At 49.4% G+C, this 18726-nt stretch overlaps 1 protein-coding gene across 2 annotated transcripts in view; it reads left to right on the top strand.

Moving 5' to 3' along the window:
* The first annotated feature begins 4289 nt into the window (after positions 1 to 4289).
* Positions 4290 to 18726, top strand: part of NEURL1 (neuralized E3 ubiquitin protein ligase 1) — a 79010-nt gene continuing 64573 nt past the window's right edge. The window contains exon 1 of one of the 2 annotated variants that reach the window (XM_023240887.2): positions 4290 to 4902. In XM_023240887.2, the coding sequence (XP_023096655.2) occupies positions 4818 to 4902 (85 nt within the window). In that variant the 5' untranslated portion in view covers positions 4290 to 4817. Of the gene's footprint in view, positions 4903 to 14502; positions 14666 to 18726 lie in introns of those variants that run through there. The other variant, XM_045040636.1, reaches the window with a different exon arrangement.

Here is an 18726-nt window from a genome sequence, read left to right on the forward strand (position 1 = left end):
GCATTTTCGGTGTAGGTCTCTGGTCCATTTTGAGTCAATTTTTGTGAAGGGTGCGAAGTCTGTGTCTAGATTCATTTCTTTTTATGCATGTGGATGTCCAGTTGTTCATGTGTCATTTGTTGAAAAGACTACCTTTGCTCCATTATATCGCCCTTGCTCCTTGTCAAAGGTCAGTTGACTATCTCTCCGTGGGTTTATTTCTGGGCTCTCTATTCTGTTGCATTGACCCATCTGTTTATTCTTTCACCAGTCGCACACTGTCTTGATGACTGTGGCTTTATATAAATCTTGACATTGGGTAGCATCAGTCCTTCAACCTTGTTCTTCACTATTGTGTTGGTTATGTCAGGTCTTCTGCCTCTTGACACACACTTTAGAATCAGCTTGTCGATATCCACAAAATAACTTGCTGGGATTTTGATTGGGATGCATTGACTCTATAGATCAAGTCAGGAAAAACTGGTATCTTGACAATGTTGAGACCTACTGTGTGTTCGGCCCTAGCCTTAGCCCTGGGAGGTAGGAAACCGGAATACACAAAAGCACGGGAGAGGCTCCCCCGTGGGGCTGCCAGGGAAACTGCACCTCACACCGTGCCAGGTATACAGGTAGTGCTCAATAAGTGGTCACTGGAGCAATGAGAGGCGCTGAATTCCAAAGCTGGACCTTATGGTACTCATTCCATGGGGCAGAACAGACTCTCATCCCTCGGAGGGAAGGCGCGGCCTCAGGGAAAACTTTGGGCGAAAGGTACTGCTGACAAGGGAACAGGCCAGGTGGGCTGGTCGGAGCAAGTGTCTTTGGTTGACTAAGTAGCTCTGCTGACAGGTGAATTCACTGATTTATTTATTCACCGATTCACTGAATAAACATTTATTGGGTATCTATTATGTGTCAGGCAGTCAGGGATCTCCCCCTCTAACATGTCTAGCCACCTCCTGCAGTCCAGGCAGGACAACCCTGTACAGGTTTTCTGATCGCCCAATAACAATGGACTGGGCCTTGGGGGAAGACAGGGGGGCCCTCTCCCCCAGCCTAGGGATGGTTGTGGCTTTTTTTTTCTTTTTTTAACACTTATTTATTTTTGAGAGACAGAGCGTGAGCGGGGGGGAGGGGCAGAGAGAAAAGAGGGAGACACAGAATCCGAAGCAGGCTCCAGGCTCTGAGCTGTCAGCACAGAGCCCAAGGCGGGGCTCAAACTCACGAACCGTGAGACCATGACCTGAGCCGAAGTCGGACGCTTAACCGACTGAGCCACCCAGGTGCCCTGACCTTTTCTAATTTTAAGGTTAGTTTCTTGACAGGGAGAGAGGTATCATGTATTGACTTGGGTGGTCTCAAGTTTCGTGGAGCCCAGCTTGGCCTAGATGAACCCCACTCTTGCTTGCCTGGTGGGGACCCTCCCTGTGGCTGGTTGTGCGCTTAGCTTACAGGTTCTCAGGGAAGGAATTTATTATTCTCAGTCAAATATTTTATTATTTATCAGTGTGGAGAGCCACATATGCACACACAAGCACACACAGGCAAACACGTATGTCTAACACCCATCCCCCCCCGGGCACCGCCTTCAGAGTCTACACTACCGGGGAGGCGGGGTTGCCACGGTGACTGGTTCTGGATCCCCACCTCATGGGTATTAATAGCTTCCATTGAAACCATCAAGACAGTGATTTCATCCAGCCTTGTCTCCCTGGTGGGATCCTTCTTCCTCCTCTCTTCCAGGACGGGGCTAGGAAGGACCCTTGGGGCCACACAGGCTACCTCCCTGCCTCCTGGCAGCTGCCTTGGTGAAGAACGGCCTGGAGGCCTCAGGGATTCTGCCCAATGTCCAGTGGGCAGGAGGCTGCTGGACTTTTTTGATCCTCTGAGCTGCGTCTAAACACAGCCCTTACCAGAAAAGGGTTTTTGAGACACAGGACCCCTCAGAGGGGTCACTCTCAGCTTCTCTGGGTCCCACAGGGTCCCACTTGCTTTCTCTAGGTCCCTGCCTGGCCAGACACTTGCACCCAATTGGCACTTGAGCGTGGTGTCCCTTCCCACAGTATAGAGCTCCCCGGAAGGGCTAGGGCTACGCTAGGGAGGTGGCTTAGGGTGCAAGATTTCAGAGGCACTCAATCTCAGGCTGGAGCAAGTGCAGGGCTGGCACTGCACGACCCTGACAGCCAGCGCCTCCTTGCCTTTTATGCCAGGGATGCCTCGCTTGCCTCATCCTCTCCTGGCTCTGCTGATATTCCATTATCTCCTCAGCCTTCTTGGGTCAGGGGAGATTTCCATCCTGCTCTCAGTCCCCTGTGTTGGTCCCTGATCCCTCTCACCTTCCTGTGGGGTTCCCTGGGATCCCTGCAGAGCCTGTTGCTGCCCCTGGGCTCTGATGGGCACCAGTCTCTGGCCCTCACTTCCTCTTCCCTTTGATCTTCTCTGTCTCTCCCCTGCTTTGCCCACAGCCCCAGGTTCAGACCATGTGGGGTCTTGGCATCCCTGCTGTCCTCTACCTTTGGGGCCTCCATGCCCCACCCCCACCCCCTGGCCCAGGCATCAGCTCCTCCTCCCTGGGGAAGGGAGGGGTGGGACTCTAGGACAGGCCTAGCCTCCCTGCAGCCACCCTCTGCAAATCCTACCAAGAGCCTTGCACTTCACACACACTCCAGAAGAATTAGTCTGGTCTATACGGCGCCTTCAGATTTATTCCGCGGCCAGCAGCGGTTCACAGCGACCTCATTGCAGCAGACTTCAGGGGGTATATGAATATGTGTGAGACTATGTGTGCACTTGTGTAGAAATGAGCGTGCGGGAGAGTGCAGAGGTGTGTACGCAAACGTGTGAGTGTGCTGCCATGCAGAGCGCATGGATTTCTGATGCATGAGTCATTGGTTGGGAGTGAGCCTTGGGAAGATATGTCCATAAATAAGACAGCACCCCTGACCTCCATGTCTATTCTGCAGCTGGCTTGGGCACGTGATCCTGGGCATCTCAGAAGCTGGAGGCGGGGGTGGGGGCTGTCTTTCCCTCCAGACCCCAGAGAGCAGCTGTCACGGATATTTCTAGCTCGCCTGGAGTCCCAGACATTTATGGATGTGATGGCTGCAGTGGGGTGGGGGGCAGGGGGCAGGGGAGGGGCATAAAGAGCTTCACTCCAGGGATCTTAGTGGAGTTCTGCTGGCAGGCAGGCCGATTCACCCATTCCACGAGTAGTTTTTGATAGTCTGTCATGTGCCAGGCACCCTCCTAGGGGCTGGGGTATGGTATGGTCAGGAGGTGACATATGAACTGTGCCTGAATAATAAGGAGCCGTCACATGAGACCTGAGGGAAGAACCTTCTGTAAGAGGATGGATGAGATGCCTGTTGCCAGCCTACACCCTCACTGGATTCTGGATCAAAGTTGCTGAAGCCAGGCAGAGAGCTAGAGGTGACCTAGAGGAGCAGGAAGGCAGATTCTCTGTCTGAGGGACCTTGGCTCATCTTCTACGCCAATCGACTGGGGTCAGGTGAACGGACAACTTGCTGAAGCCCCTTCCCCCAGGGAGCCTTCTTTGCTAAGGGCCACAGAGGCTGGCTCCCCCCACCTCTTAGAGCTGACAGAACCACTCAGTTCAGAGTTGGTGGTTTGTCTGATGGTCTGTTCCTGAGATCTGTTTTCCCAGCTTGGCCAGCAACCCCGCCTCCTAGGTTGGCTCTGTATTGGTCCAACGGCCCCCAGTGCGATGTGTGCAGGGGCTTTTTGTTCTGAGCCCTTGCCCGTGCACCTCGGATGTAACTGAGGGCGGAGGGTCAAGTGCACAGGTTTCTCATCTCACCTCGTTTATTCCATCATCCATTCACTCATCAAAAAAACCCTTTTTTTTTTTTTTTTTTTTGGTTTGTTTTCTTGAGCTTTTACTGTGTGCCAGGCCCTGTACCTGGCTCCAGGGAGACTGTAGAGCTAACTCGCCCCGCGCCTGGCACCCAGGGAGCTCAACCTTCTTGCTGCACTGTTTCTGTTTTCAAGACCTGGTTCTACTGCCGGTGCGGGGAATGAGTCCGTCTCCCGGCGCCCCACCCCCGCCCATCCGCCTGCTAGCTCACCCCGACCCGGGCCGGCCCCGGCGCCGCGGACAACTTGTGGCAGCGGGAACGCGGCGCGCCCCGGGGCCACATCTGGCTGCGCGGGCGCGCGCGTGTCACTAAGACGCTCATTCACCGGCGCAGCTGTCACCATAACAACCGGAGCCAGGGAATCCTGGCGACGGCTGCGGGCGAGGGGCGGGGGCGGCGGTCGCGGGAGGGAGCCGGCGGGGGCGGGAGCGCCCAGCACGCCCCGCGCTCCACAGAGCCCCGCTCCCTGCGGACCCGCGGGCGGGAGGGCGCCACGCACGTCGCCGCAGCGGCCGTCCCCGCGGGCGGGGACCGAGCCTGCCACCGAGCCGCCGACCTCCCTCGCCGGGAGCCCTGACTCTATGGCCCCGGGGGAGCGCGCCGGAGCCTCCGCGCCGCCCACCACCAGCCGGAACCCGAGCGCCAGCCGGAGGAAGAGGGGAGCCCCGGGCGCCGCCGGCCCCGGCCCAGGGGCCCGCCCGCGGTCCCCGTCCCCGCCGCGGGGAATGGCGGGCAGGTAGCCGGCTGGCGCGAGGACCCCCGCGGCGGGCAAGACCAGCCGAGGACGCCGCGGCCCCGAGAGAGGGAGGAGAGCGGCGGCCCGCCCGCCCCCGGCCGCAGCCCCAGCAGGGCCCTCCCCCGGCGGCGCGCGCCCGCGCGCGCACACACTCGCACACCGTGCCTCCGCTCCTGCCCAACCTCGCCTGCCCCCCGCGAGTGCCGAACCCCCTGGGGCCGGATGCCATGGGTAACAACTTCTCCAGTATCCCCTCTCTGCCCCGAGGAAACCCGAGCCGGGCGCCGCGGGGCCACCCCCAGACCCTTAAAGGTAAGGGAGGCTCCGCCGGGCCCGGCGCAGCCCGGAGGACTGGGGCGCAGGTGGAAGGGCAGGGAGAGGTGGAGAGGTGTGATTGGGGAGGAAGGGCAGGTGCCACCTGTTGTGTGTGTTTGGAGACGCGAGGTGCGCATCTGGCCCTGGTGGGGGGCCGGGAGTGGGGGGGCTGGGGGTGGTGATGTTGAAAACCCGGAAGGATGGCGTTCTGTGGGGTCTGCGCAGTTTCCCCCACCAGCACTGGGAACGTCACTGGAGTTAACTCAGGCCACGATGCTAGCGTGCTGGAGTGAGGAAGGGCATTTGCCCAGTGGGTAGGGGAGTGTGGCAGGAGGCTCAGACCGGCCAGCTGTGCTTCTCAAGGGAAGCATCACAGTCTCCTTCTTCATCTGCCCAGGGCTGGAGAGGTCACTCTGGAAGCACTAGTTGCATCTTCCATTGCAGGATCTTAAAGATCCAGGACTGACTTATAGCAGCCTGGAAGAAGGGGCCAGAGCTCTGTTGACTTTTCGCATCCACTGACTCAGCTTGGTTTCTGGTTCCTCCAAAGGCCAGATGTCCATTCGGAACCCTAGACAGGAGATGCTTGGGAGCCTTGAAACGGAGGAACATTTACCAGGAAGGTCTTTGCGATCTCAATCCCCAGACCTACCCAGCACCGCCAAGGAAGCCCTGGCCCAGCCCTCGGCCCTGCAGCTTCCACTGCTTTCTCTGACCCTTGCAAGACACAGCTGTGTCCTCCCGAGCCCTCAGACCCCACTGATTCCCTTCAGGAAGCTGCTTTTCTATCACCTTCAGAACCAGCCAGCACTTGTCCTGGGCATTCTGATGGCTAAGAGCGGGGAAGGGAAGCCCTTAGTCTTCTCCAAAGAACAACCCACTTCCTCAGCCCCTTGGGTGATGAGAAGGATATGGTAATACCCCTTGACAAAACATTAGAGTTGAAAAGAACTTTTGCAAACACCTTTTCGTGTGAGCGAGGAAACTGCTCTGGGCAGTCAGCAAAGCTAATCATACCCATTTCACAGTTGAGGAGAACCATTGCTTGTTTTTGGTTTTCGAAGCCAGCAAGAAGGGGAGCTAGGCTGCACATCTGTCTCTCCTGACTAGATTCTGTCCTCTCTTTTGCTGGACAGTTAACCTTCCAGACTAGGGGAGAGGAGGAGGGATGGGACCACCATCCTGTGTTCTAGCTCCGACCATTTCAGAACTTCCGCTCTCAGTTTGGGAAAATCGGTAGGTTTGTTGTGTCTTTCTGGAAATTAATATGGTGGTACATGTCAAGACCTTTTAAAATAGCATATTCATTGGCCTTGTGATTACTCTTAGAGGAGCTGATCCTAGCAAAATGGAGATCCAGGCAAATACTTATACATTAGGTTAGGATGTTCACAGCAGTTGTGTTTATACTAGGAGAATAACCTAAATGCCCCGTAATCATGGTATGTCCTCTTGGTGGAGTATTATGCAATCTTTAAAATTGTATTTTTGAAGAATATTTGATGATTTGGGAAAATGCTCAGTGCAGCACCATAATGACAGTTGAAAAAGGCAGGACAAAAAAATATGTAGACTGTGAGATCCCAATTTTGTTTAAAAATATATGAATACAAAAAAAATATCAATCCTGGAAAGAAAGTTTCCAAAAGGGTAACATTGGTTTTTCTCTGGGTAATGGGATCACATAAGATTTTTTCTTTTTTTTTATATTTTGCTCTTTTAAAAAATTTCTGCAATAAGCAATATTATTTTTTTATCATCAGGAATAAGCTATAAGTATTAACATGTATAACAACTCCTTATGAACATTGAAAACAGATTCTTAATGATGGAGGAAACTGTGGACACCTTCTCATTCAGTGTCCTCCCTCACAAGTGAGAAGAATGGAGGGAAGGGAGAGTGTTTGCCTAGTTACTCAGTGCACCAGTCAAGAGAACATGGCAAAGTCAGGCTGAACCCTTCAAGGGCAGAGTAGCTGAGCTAGTGAGTTGACTTGGGGTTTAATGGCTCACAAACTGCCCCCAAAAGGCTGGCTTGCTCCATCCTTGACCCTAGGGAAGCTCAGAGAAGGCTTCAGTAATTATACGTCTTTTTACCTAAAGTTTGGAATTGTGGGGAGGTGAGGTCTCTGTGACTGGAGTCTTTGGTAAGGGAGGGAATGGGCAGGAGAGGGTCTAGGATCCTCCCACCTCCCTGCCCCCACTCTAACCTTCTCCTCTGCATGACTCCCCACTTATGTGGCCTCCACTTAAGTGGAAACTCCACTTATGCTGCCTCCCTGGTTTGGAGGGATCAGTTCTTCTTCCATGGGACTAAATGGTGGTGAAGTTCTCTCTCTAGCCGTCTCCCTCTCTCTGCCCATCCCCTTTCAGGCTTGATTTACCAGATTCCACTCCCCTGTCCCTACCCACACACCTACTGGAGGTGGCCGTGAGAATTTTGATTCTGCTCCTTCCAAGCCTGAGATGAAAGATTACGGTGTGCCCATGATGGCCACCTATGGGTGTCCTTTGTCCAGGGTCCACTGATCCTGACTTCTCCTACCCTAATAAAGCCATCTTTACTCTGTTTTTGTGTCTACTCAAAATTCTCTTCAAGCTAAAACAGCATTGGCCTAGTAGTCTTCTCTGATACATCAGTGGTCATCCAGAATTCCATTCCAACTGTATTGGTGTTGACCTCAGTACTGGCTCTGACTTTAAGCCTGTCCACCTGGACTTGTGCTCGGATTGCTTCGGTACCCACCCTGTGTTCGGCTCTAATTCATTTTCAGTGAATTAGATTATCGGTGTCCATACAGAAATTTGCTGGGGGTGGGGAACTCTCCTTTGTTTTGTTTTTTTCTCTCTCTCCTTCTATAATTGAAATCTCTATTGATTTCTCCCCATTTTAATTAAAACAGCTGGAAGGGGTCTGACATAATAGGGACCCTGGGACACACTGGAGATCTAAGATTAGTCTGACTGTCAGGCTGACATGAAACGAGGCTCGTCCTTCACCTGTCAGGTGGTAGACTTTGGTGTTCTCCCTGGAGACACGCTAACTTCACCTCACTGCCAGTGATTCCCACTGGGGTCTGAACAGTGTTGGTCTAGGGGTGTCCAGGGGAGAGATCCAAGGCATAGCTCTGGGCTTGGGACCAAGAGACAGTTACGAGGATGCCTGACCGAGAGGTGAGGGCTCCTGACATCCCGGTACATTCAAAGCTGAAGATCTACTTGAAGAGGCAAGGCTGAGGGAGGGAATGGGGCCAAGTGCTTGGCTGGATCACGGAAATCCCAGATGTGTGTGGGCATAGGTCAGAAATGGGGAACCAGGGAGGAACGTGAGCCAGACATGGAGGGAACGGCAGAAATTGGATAGATGATAAGGAATGAAGCAGGAGTGCTAGGGTGTGGGGAGGAGGGTTGGGGAAGGGACATACAGCAAAGGCTTGGAGGTGGGAGTCAGCAAGTGTGTGTGTATATTCTCAGTTACAGGCACAGGGTCACTGGGGCAGGGGACTCCAGCTTCCTGGAGACAAATACAGAGAATAAAGATCTTCCTCCTTTGCCAGCTCCTTCTGAGTGCCTGCCTGCTTAGTGCTAAGTGCTGACGGGACGGTGACTAGGAAAACCTTCGGGGAGGGCTACCCAGCCCAGTGGTCACCCATAGATGAGGATTGGATGGGCCACTTCCCATCTTCTTTTAAATTGTGGTAGGATTTACATAAAATTCACCATTTTAACAGTTTTGGACCGTGCAATCCAGTGACATTTAGTACATTCACGACGTTGTGCAACCACCACCTCTGTCTAGTTCCAGAACATTTTCATCACCTCAAAAGCAAAGCCTGTACCCAGTAAGCAGTCACTCCCCATTACCTCCTCCCCCGAATCCTTGGCTAAGAATGCTGCCCAGAAACATCGACCTCGGAAGTGGTGGGGCTGGGATTTCTACCCAGAACACCAGAGCTCACGAGGGAGAAAATCGGTCTTGGAGGAAGTTTTGTATATTGGGGCCTTCTTTTCCCTGGCCCTCTGGGATGGCATGTGCTCACTTCCAAGATGTGCACATTGAGGGTCAGGTTTTGGTTCTCAATCACAGAGGCCAAGATGGAGGCTGGATAGGCAAGAGCAAGAGGGAGGAGGAGGGGGGAGGAAGGAGGGCAGGAGCTGGGCACTGCCCAGGGGAATGCCAGGGATGCCTCTATCCTGGTGTGCCAGCTGCCCAGGCCTATTTCCTTTTGGTCTGTGACTCTCCCAAGGGCTAGAGGCTTAGGGGCTGCTTCTCACTGAACTGGTTGCTTTGGCAACCCTGGGCTGGATGCAAGTGGTCTCCTTGGTAACGCCTGAGAAACCTGCCTATGGGGATGGAGGGAAGTGGACGGGCCAGCGGTCAGGCAGGGTGGCACAGGCAGAGCTGGGCCAGGCTGCTGAGATCAGAGGCCTCTGGGGAGGGTCAAGCTTATGGAATGGGCTGGGCTGCCTGTTGGCCATTCCCCAGCGAGCCAGAGTCCAGAAGCCCAGGAGATCTGGGGGCCTGCCCGGAGACACCAAAGGCACTATGGGCCAGCCCAGGAAGTGGGAGGAGATGGGGGTGAGGGTGAGAAGGGGAGAGAATATAGCTTCTGGATGACAGAGCCAGCTACAGGGTTTATTAAAAGATGCTTATCAGAGGTCATTACCCGGATCCTGCTGCTTTGGGAATTGAGCAGGTGCTGATGCCTGTGGGGGGGGGGGGGGCCGGGCAGAGAGAAAAGAAGGTCTAGGAGAGGAGGAGAAGGAAATAGATGGAATCACTGGCAGGCAGGTGGGCGGCCTTGGCTTTCTCTCTGCTCTGGCTGCCCTGGGGCGGGGGGGGGGCAGGGGGCTAGTTAGGTCTGGCTCTGGCACTGAAGTTCTAGGGTGAGAGTTGGGGTTCCAGGGATGCTCTGAGGGGAGGGGCTCATTCTGTTGCTTAGCAAATGCATACTAAGCATTGACGACAGGCCAGACACTCTCCTAGGCATGAGGATACAAAATAGATGAGGGCTCGTTGCCATGAAGCTTTCCCTCCAGTGGGGAGGCAGATGGGAAGAAAAATGACACCTGAACAAAAATGAATTGGAAGATGATAATAACCACTAACATGCTATGTGCTGGAGCCCGTGCTAAAGTCTTTACACCTATCATCTCATTTAATTTTTAAAACAACCTTGTGAAGTAAGTATGATTATTAACCCCATTTATGGATGGATAAACTGAAACTTAAAGAGGTTAAGTAACTTGCCCAAGGTCAAATGGCTGATACGAGGTGGAGCCTGGATTCTGGCCAGGGTCTTTCTGATTTTGGAGCTAGTGCTGTCGCTTTCTCTCTCTCTCCAATACGGGCGTACTTAGGAAATATTACGGGTTCTGTTCCAGATCTCTGCAATAAAGTGAATATTGCAATAAAGCGAGTCAAATGAGTTTTTTTTGTTTCCTAGTGCATATAAAAGTTATGTTTATACTACACTGTAGTCTATTAAATGTGCAGTAGCATGACGTCTAAAAAAACCAATCTATTCCTTAACTAAAAACGCTTTATTGCTAAAAAGTGCCAACCATTATCTGAGCTTTCAGTGAGTTGTGTTGTTCTTGCTGGTGGATGTTCTTGCCTGGATGTTGATGACTACGGACTGATCAGGGCGGCGGGTGCTGAAGGCTGGGGTGGCTGTGGCAGTTTCTTCAAATAAGACAGTGATGAAGTTTGCTGTATCAATTGACTGTTCCTTTCGCCGAAGAATTCTCTGCAGCCCGTGATGCTATTTGATAGCATTTTACCCACAGGAGAAATTTTTTCAAACTTGGAGTCAGTCCTCTCGAACCCTGCTGCTGCTGTGTCAACTAAGTTTATGTAATACTCCAAATCCTTTGTTGTCGTCTCTACAATCTTCACAGCATCTCAAGAAACCACTTTGCTCATCCATAAGAAGCAGCCCCTCATCTGTTAAGGTTTTATCACAAGATTGCGGCAACTCAGTCCCATGTTGACGGTCCACTTCCAGTCTACTTTTCTTGCTGTTTCCACCACATCTGCAGAGACGTCCTCCACTGAAGTCTTGAAGCCCTCACAGCCATTCATGAGGGTTGGAATCTACTTGTTCCAAACTCCTGTTGATGTTGACATTTTGACCTCTTTCCATGATTGACGAATGTTCTTAATGGCATCTAGAATGGTGAATCCTTTCCAGATGGTTTTCAGTGGACTTTGCCAGAGGAATCACGATCTGTGGCAGCTGTACCCTTATGGAATGTATTTCTTAAATGATAAGACTTGAAAGTTGAAAGGACTCCTTAGATCCACGGGCTGCAGAACGGGTGTTGTGTTCGCAGGCGTGAAAACAACATTAATCTCCTCGTACATCTCCATCAGAGCTCTTCAGTGACCAGGTGCATTGTCAATGAGCAGTAATATTTTGAAAGGAATATTTCTTTCTGAGGAGTAGTTCTCAACAGTGGACTTAAAGTATTCGGTAAACCATGTGGTAAACAGATGTGCTGTCATCTAGGCTTTGTTGTTCCATTTATAGTGCACTGGCAGAATAGATTCAGCATAATTCTTAAGGGTCCTAAGATTTTCAGAATGGCAGGTGGACAATGTCTTCCACTTAAAGTCACCAGTTGCATTAGTCCCTAACAGAGTGAGCCTGTCCTTCGAAGCTTTGAAACCAGGCACTGACTTCTCCTCTCTAGCTATGGAAGCCCTAGATGGTATCTTCCAATAGAAGCCTGTTTCATCTACACTGAAAATCTGTTAAGTGTAGCCACCTTCATGAGTTATCTTAGCTAGATCTTCTGGCTAATTTGCTGCAGCTTCTATATCAGCACTTGCGTCTTCACCTTGCATTTTTATTTATTTATTTTTTTTTTAATTTTTTTTTCAACGTTTTATTTATTTTTGGGACAGAGAGAGACAGAGCATGAACGGGGGAGGGGCAGAGAGAGAGGGAGACACAGAATCGGAAACAGGCTCCAGGCTCTGAGCCATCAGCCCAGAGCCCGACGCGGGGCTCGAACTCACGGACCGCGAGATCGTGACCTGGCTGAAGTCGGACGCTTAACCGACTGCGCCACCCAGGCGCCCCTCACCTTGCATTTTTATATTGTGGGGACGGCTTCTTTTCTCTAAACCTCATGACCTAACCTCTGCTAGCTTTAATCATTCTCCTGAAGCTTCCTCACCTCTCTCAGCCTTCACAGACTTGCGGAGAGTTCGGGCCTTGCTCGGGATGAGCCTTTGGCTTAAGAAAATGTGGCTGTTTTGATTTTCTGTCTTTTTTTAAAATGTTTATTCTTGAGAGAGAGACAGACAGAATGTGAGCAGGGGAAGGGCAGAGAGAGAGAGGGAGACACAGAATCCGAAGCAGGCTCCAGGCTCTGAGCTGTCAGCACAGAGCCCGACGCGGGGCTCGAACCCACGAACTGCGAGATCGTGACCTGAGCGGAAGCCGGACGCTTAACTGACTGAGCCACCCAGACACCGCTGGGGTGTTCTGATTTTCTATTCAGACCACCAAAACTTTCTCCATCTCAGCAGTAAGGCTGTTTTGCTTTCCTATCATTCATGTGTTCACTGGAGTAGCACTTTTAACGTCCTTCAAGACCTTTTCTTTTGCATTCACAGCTTGGCTAACTGTTTGGAGCAAGAGGCCTACCTTTCCCCGATCTCCCTCCTTCCTCACTGAGCGTAATCACTTCTAGTTTTTCATTTAAAGTGAGAGATGAGAGACCCCTCCTTGACCGATGCAGGGTTACCACAGATCTCCAATTTGTTAAAAAAAAACAAAACAAAACACAACTCATTGTCTGCAAAGTACGGTGAAGTGAAGCACCATAAAATGAGGTTTGCCTGTAACCGTTTTATTTAGAACAACTTTAGATCTACAGAATTATTGCAAAGTGATGGAGTTTCCAGATACCCCCTGGCTCGTGTACCCCACAGTTAACATCTTAACCTTAGTATGGAAAATTCATGACCAGTAATGAGCCAATATTGATACATTGTTATTAACTAATGCCTTTACTTTATTCAGATTTCCTTAAGTTTTCCCAGTGTTCTATTTCTGTACCCGGATCCCGTCCAGGATGTCACATTGTATTTTTAGGTACCATGTTATATATTTAGTGGTCATGTTTTCTTCGGCTCCTCTCAGTTTTGACGGTTTCCCATGCTTTTCTTGTTTTTGATGACCTTGACAGTTTTGAGGATTACTGGTTAGGTTTCTTGTAGACTGTCCCACTCTTGGGATTTGTCTGATGTTCTCGCGATTAGATTGCTGTATAGGTTTTGGAGAGATAGACCGTAGAGGTGAGGTGCCGTTTCCATCACGTATCAAGGGTGCGTGCAAGCCACATGACCTATCACTGGTGATGTTGACCTTGATCACTCAGCTGAGATAGTGCTTGTCTGGTTTCTTCATTATAAAGTTAAAGTTATACTTTCCTCCCCTTTCCATATTGTACTCTTTGGAAGCTACTCTCCATGCGCAGCCCTCACTTAAGGAGTGGGAGTTATGCTCCCCTTCCTTGAGGCCAGAGCATTACTTTAACTACTCTGTCAACTATTTCTTTAGTTACCTGGTCAGTTAGATCAGATACTTTTGGATAAGGGCTGTAAAAGAGAGAGGACTGGGGAGCTATCCTCAGGGAACTTGACCTGGTCCTGCAGGTCTGGGAAGGTTTCTCTAGGGAAGTGGCCAGAAGATGAGTAGGGCTTGGCTTTATGTTCCTAGAAGGGTACTACTGGAATGTTGGGTGTGGAACTACTCATTTAACATCCCTGACCCCTGCCTGTTCAATGCTACTGGCCACCTTCAAGGTCATTGTGACTTAAGAAAAAAAAAAAAACTCTCCCATGTTTTTCTTTTCTTTTAATTACAGTGTAGTTAATATGCATGCAGTGTTATATTAGTTTCAGGTGTACAATATAGTGATTCAACAATTCTATAATTACTCAGCGCTCATCAAGATAAGTATACTCTTAATCCCCTTCACCTATTCTACCCACTCCTCCACCCGCCTCCCCTCTGGTAACCATCTGCTCTCTAAAGTTAAGATCTCCCGTATTTTTAAAAGCACCCCAAAGCCTATTACCGCCCCTGATTGAGAGCATTGAGCTGGGTGTGGAGAGCAGCAGTGAAGGGTGTTCCTGGCAGGGGGCCTAGGACAGAGGCCTAGGCCTGTGCTTCAGGACAGAGTTTAGAGTTGGTTCCTGCTAAGTATGGAGGAGGGGATGATCCTAGGCCGATGTCATCCCAACCCTCTGGGCCAAGGAACTTTCTCAGCAGAAAATCATTAAGAGATCACTGCCTTGCCTCTCTTCCGTGGTCACAAAGGCGGTCTGTGCAGGGCTGTGGCAGGAGGAGGAGGGTTTTTCCTGGGATGAAGGAAGAGGGAGAGGAAAGTATGACTGCTGGCTTATTTGTGTGGCCTTCTTTGCCTCTGTTGCCCCAGAACGCCATTCCTGCTGCTCCAAAGGTCGGGGAGGGGACAACAAAAAGGGAGAGCATTGCCAGGAAGAGGTACTGTCTTGTGATAAGGGTGGTGGCCCTTCCACATGCTCCTGGCTTTCACCTTCATCTCCCCCCCCCCCCCCCGCCCCCACCACCCATGGCTTGCCCTGGCCTCTCTCCCACATCTGCGGAAAGGCTGATCTTCTCCAGAGGACGGGCCAGTCTAGAGAGTGTGTGCGTCTCAGTGGAGGTATCCATCCATGCGCGTCTGAGAACAGGGGAGGAAGCGCTTTGCCTTGATCAGAGTAAGTAAAACTTCAGGGGTGCTCCAGCTCCTCAATTTCATGTGTTGGTGCCCTCTTGGCAATGGACATGGTGCTGGGTGTGGAGACTGAGAGGTGAATACTGGCATCGTGTCTGTCCTTGAGGTGCCCATGGTCCACCTTTATTTAATTCAGACATCAGTCCGTATTGACAGGAGGAGCCCTTTTCTCCTCCATGTCTGCTTTCTGTTCCTTTTCTTTCCCTGCTCTTCCCAGCAAATGCTCCTTTGAACACATTTGCCCTGAGGGGAGAGGACTGGCAGGTGGTCAGGTGTGTATGTGGGGCTGGTGGAAGGACCAGTGCCCCCTGACTTTGAACATCAGAACCCAAATATACTGTAGAGATTGTTTTGTCCTACCTCCTTTGTCAGCCTGGGTCTGGGGTTCTCAGTCCCAGAGAGGGGAAGTGACTTGCCCAAGGTCCTACAGCAGGATTGGACCAGGTGGTACTGTGGTCTCAAGGCTCTGACCTTGCAGGGTGCTGATGGTCTCCAGAGTTGACAGAATTAAACTCCAGAGGGACAGCTGAGGGGGATGGATGCTTGACCCAGCTATGCTATGTGCTGTCCGTAGGGAGATTGTTGAAGGGCTTTAAATGGAAGAGTGACAGAGTCACTTAGACATCTTAGAAAATTCTAAGCAAGGGGCAAGCGAGGGGCAGGGCGGGAGACTGCTGCAGACCTCCAGGGGAGGAGACAGGTGTGGCTTCTGCCAGAGTGGGGCAGTGAGCAGTGAGGCAAATAGATTGACGTCAGCTTGAAGATTTAGAGGTGGAGAGGGAGATACAGAGTTGCTGCTTGTGTGGACATCTCTCTGGGGTTTCTGACTTCTGGGGGTGTGGGGGCCTGGCTTGGAAGAGCTTGAATACACAGGGAGGCTGGCCTCTTGGGAGTTCAGGGGTGGGTGTTCCCTTGAGTGCTGTGTCCCACCCAATCCCTGAGGTCTTAGAGCCAGGAGAGGAAACAGGTGAGGGGGCATGGCTGGCCCTGGGCTCTTAACTCCATCTCTACCACCTGGGACACCATCAATAATTAATACGCCCTCTGCCTGTCACAGGTGGCTCCTGGGTGGGCAGAGGCAGGGCCCTGGCACCTGTGGTGTGATGTGCATCTGGCTTCTGCTGGCCCCGGGCCGGGGCCCTTCAGTCCTGATCTAGCCAGGCTTTCTCAGGTGGCTCTTTGCTCCCAGCATACACACACAAACCGCGAAAGGTGGCCATAAATCAGCTGGGACAGGCCAAGGCTTCTCTGTTTTTCCCAGAGTTGAGATCAAAGCCCCAGACCCTCACCCTGGGGCTCAATACTTATTAAATTATTAAACTGTCAAGGGAGGGGAAAGCAGGAGGGACTGGATGGATGGCCATACAGTAAAACAATGCGGAAGAATATGGGCCGAGAAGTAAAATAGCAGGTAGTGCAGATATCTCTTCAAGATAGAGATTTCATTTCCTTTGGATACGTTCCCAGAAGTGAGAATCATAGGCAGTTCTATTTTTAATTGTTTGAGGAACCTCCATATTGTTTTCCAAAACTGCTGTACCAACGTACATTCTCACCAACAGTGTACAAAAGTTCCCTTTTCTTTACATCCTCATCAATATTTGTTATCGTTTTGATAAGAAACATCATGATAAGTGTGAGGTGATCTCTCATTGTGGTTTTGATTTGTATTTCCTTGATGACTAATGATGTTGAACACCTTTCATGTACCTGTTGGCCATTTGTGTGTCTTTGGAAAAATGACTCTTCATTAAAAGAAAAAAAATTTTTAATGTTTACTTATTTTTGAGAGAGACAAAGACAGAATTTGAGTGGGGAAGGGGCAGAGACAGAGGGAGACACAGAATCCGAAGCAGGCTGTAGGCTCTGAGCTGTCAGCACAGAGCCCGACGGGGCTCGAACTCATGAGCTGTGAGATCATGACCTGAGCCGGTCAGATGCTCAACCAACTGAGCCACCCAGATGCCCCAAATCTTCATTTTTAAATTGAGTTACTATTATTATTTTCTTGCTATTGAGTTGTAAGAGTTCCTTATATATTTTGGATGTTAACCCCTTATCAGATAGATGGTTTGCAAATATTTCCTCCCATTCTTTAGGTTGCCTTTTTATTTTGTTGTTTCCTTTGCTGTGCAGAAACTTTTTTTGATTAATGTAGTTCCACTTTTTTATTTTTTCTTTTGTTGCCTGTGCTTTTGGGATCATATCCAAAAAAATCAAGTCAAGACCAGTCAATTGTCAATACCAATGTCAAGCTTTTTTCCCGTTTTGTTCCAGGGGTTTTATAGTTTCAGGTCTTATATTTAAGTCTTTAATCCATTTTGAGTTGATTTTTTTTTTTAATTTTTTTTTCAACGTTTATTTATTTTTGGGACAGAGAGAGACAGAGCATGAACAGGGGAGGGGCAGAGAGAGAGGGAGACACAGAATCGGAAACAGGCTCCAGGCTCTGAGCCATTAGCCTAGAGCCTGACGCGGGGCTCGAACTCACGGACCGCGAGATCGTGACCTGGCTGAAGTCGGACGCTTAACCGACTGCGCCACCCAGGCGCCCCTTGAGTTGATTTTTTAATATGGTGTGAGATAAAGGTCCAGTTTAATTCTTTTGTTTGTGGATAGCCAGTTTTCTCAACACCATTTATCTTTTCCCCATTGTGTATTCTTGGCATTTTTGTTGAAAATTAGTTGACCATATGTGCATAGGTTTATTTCTGCAATATTTTATTCTGTTGAGCTCTGTTGGCATATGTCTTTATGCCAATACCATACTGTTTTGATTACTATAGCTTTGTAATATAATTTGGAATCAGGAAGTGTGATGCCTCCAGCTTTGTTCTTCTCCCTCACGATTTAGCTATTCAGGGTCTTTTGTGGTTCTATACAAATTCCGAGATTATGTTTTCCATTTTTATGAAAAATGCCATTGGAATTATGATAGGGATTACATTGAATCTGTAGATTGTTTTGAGTAGCATGGACATTTTAACAACATTAATTGTTTCAGTTAATGAATATGGGATATCTTTGCACTTATTTGTATCTTCTTCAATTTCTTTCATCAATGTTTTATATTTGCAGTATGGAGATCTTTCATCTCCTTGGTTAAATTTATCCCTAAGTATTTTATCCTTGTTGATATTTTGTAAATAGGGCTGTTTCCTTACTTTTTGGGTACTTTATTGTTAGTGTAATGAAACACAACTGACTTTTGTATGTTGATTCCGTATCCTGCAACTTTACTGAATTTACTTACCAATCCGACAGTTTTTTGGTGGAGTCTTTAGATTTTTCAATGTATAAGATCTTGTCGTCTGCAAATAGAGATAATTTTACTTCTTCCTTTCTGATTTGGATCCCTTTTATTTCTTTTTTCTTGCTTAAGTGCCCTGGCTGGGACTTCTGGCACTATTTTTGACTACAAGTGGCAAGAGTGGCACCCTTGTCTTGTTTCTGATCTTAGAGGAAAAGCTTTCAGCTTTTTACCATTGAGTATGATGTTAGCTGTGAACCTGTCGTATGTCGCCTTTATTTTGTCGAGGTACATTCCATATATACTTAATTTGTTGAGTGTTTATCATGGAAAGATGCTGATGTTGTCAAATGCTTTTTATCCATCTATTGAGATGATCATATGATTTTTTAAATCATTTATTTTATTAATATGGTATATCATGTTTATTGATTTGCATATATTGTACTATTCTCACATCCCAGGGATAAACCCACTTGATCATGGTGTAAGATCCTTTTTACTGTGCTGTTGAGTTTGGTTTGCTAATATTTTGTTAAAGATTTTTACATCCATGTTCATCAGGATATTGGTCTATGCTTTCTTTTCTTGTAGCATTTTTGTCTGGCCTTGGTATTAGGGTAATGCTGGCCTCATAATATGGGTTTGGAACAGTTCTTTCCTCCTCATTTTTTTGGAGAGAGCTTGAGAAGGATTGGTATTAATTCTTTTGTAAATGTTTGGTAGAATTCACCAGTGAAGCCATCTGGTCTTGGACTTCTTTGGAGATTTAAGAATGCTTTACCCAGCACAGC

The sequence above is a fragment of the Felis catus genome, chromosome D2, assembly GCF_018350175.1.
Source record: "Felis catus isolate Fca126 chromosome D2, F.catus_Fca126_mat1.0, whole genome shotgun sequence".
Classification (NCBI taxonomy): domain Eukaryota; kingdom Metazoa; phylum Chordata; class Mammalia; order Carnivora; family Felidae; genus Felis; species Felis catus.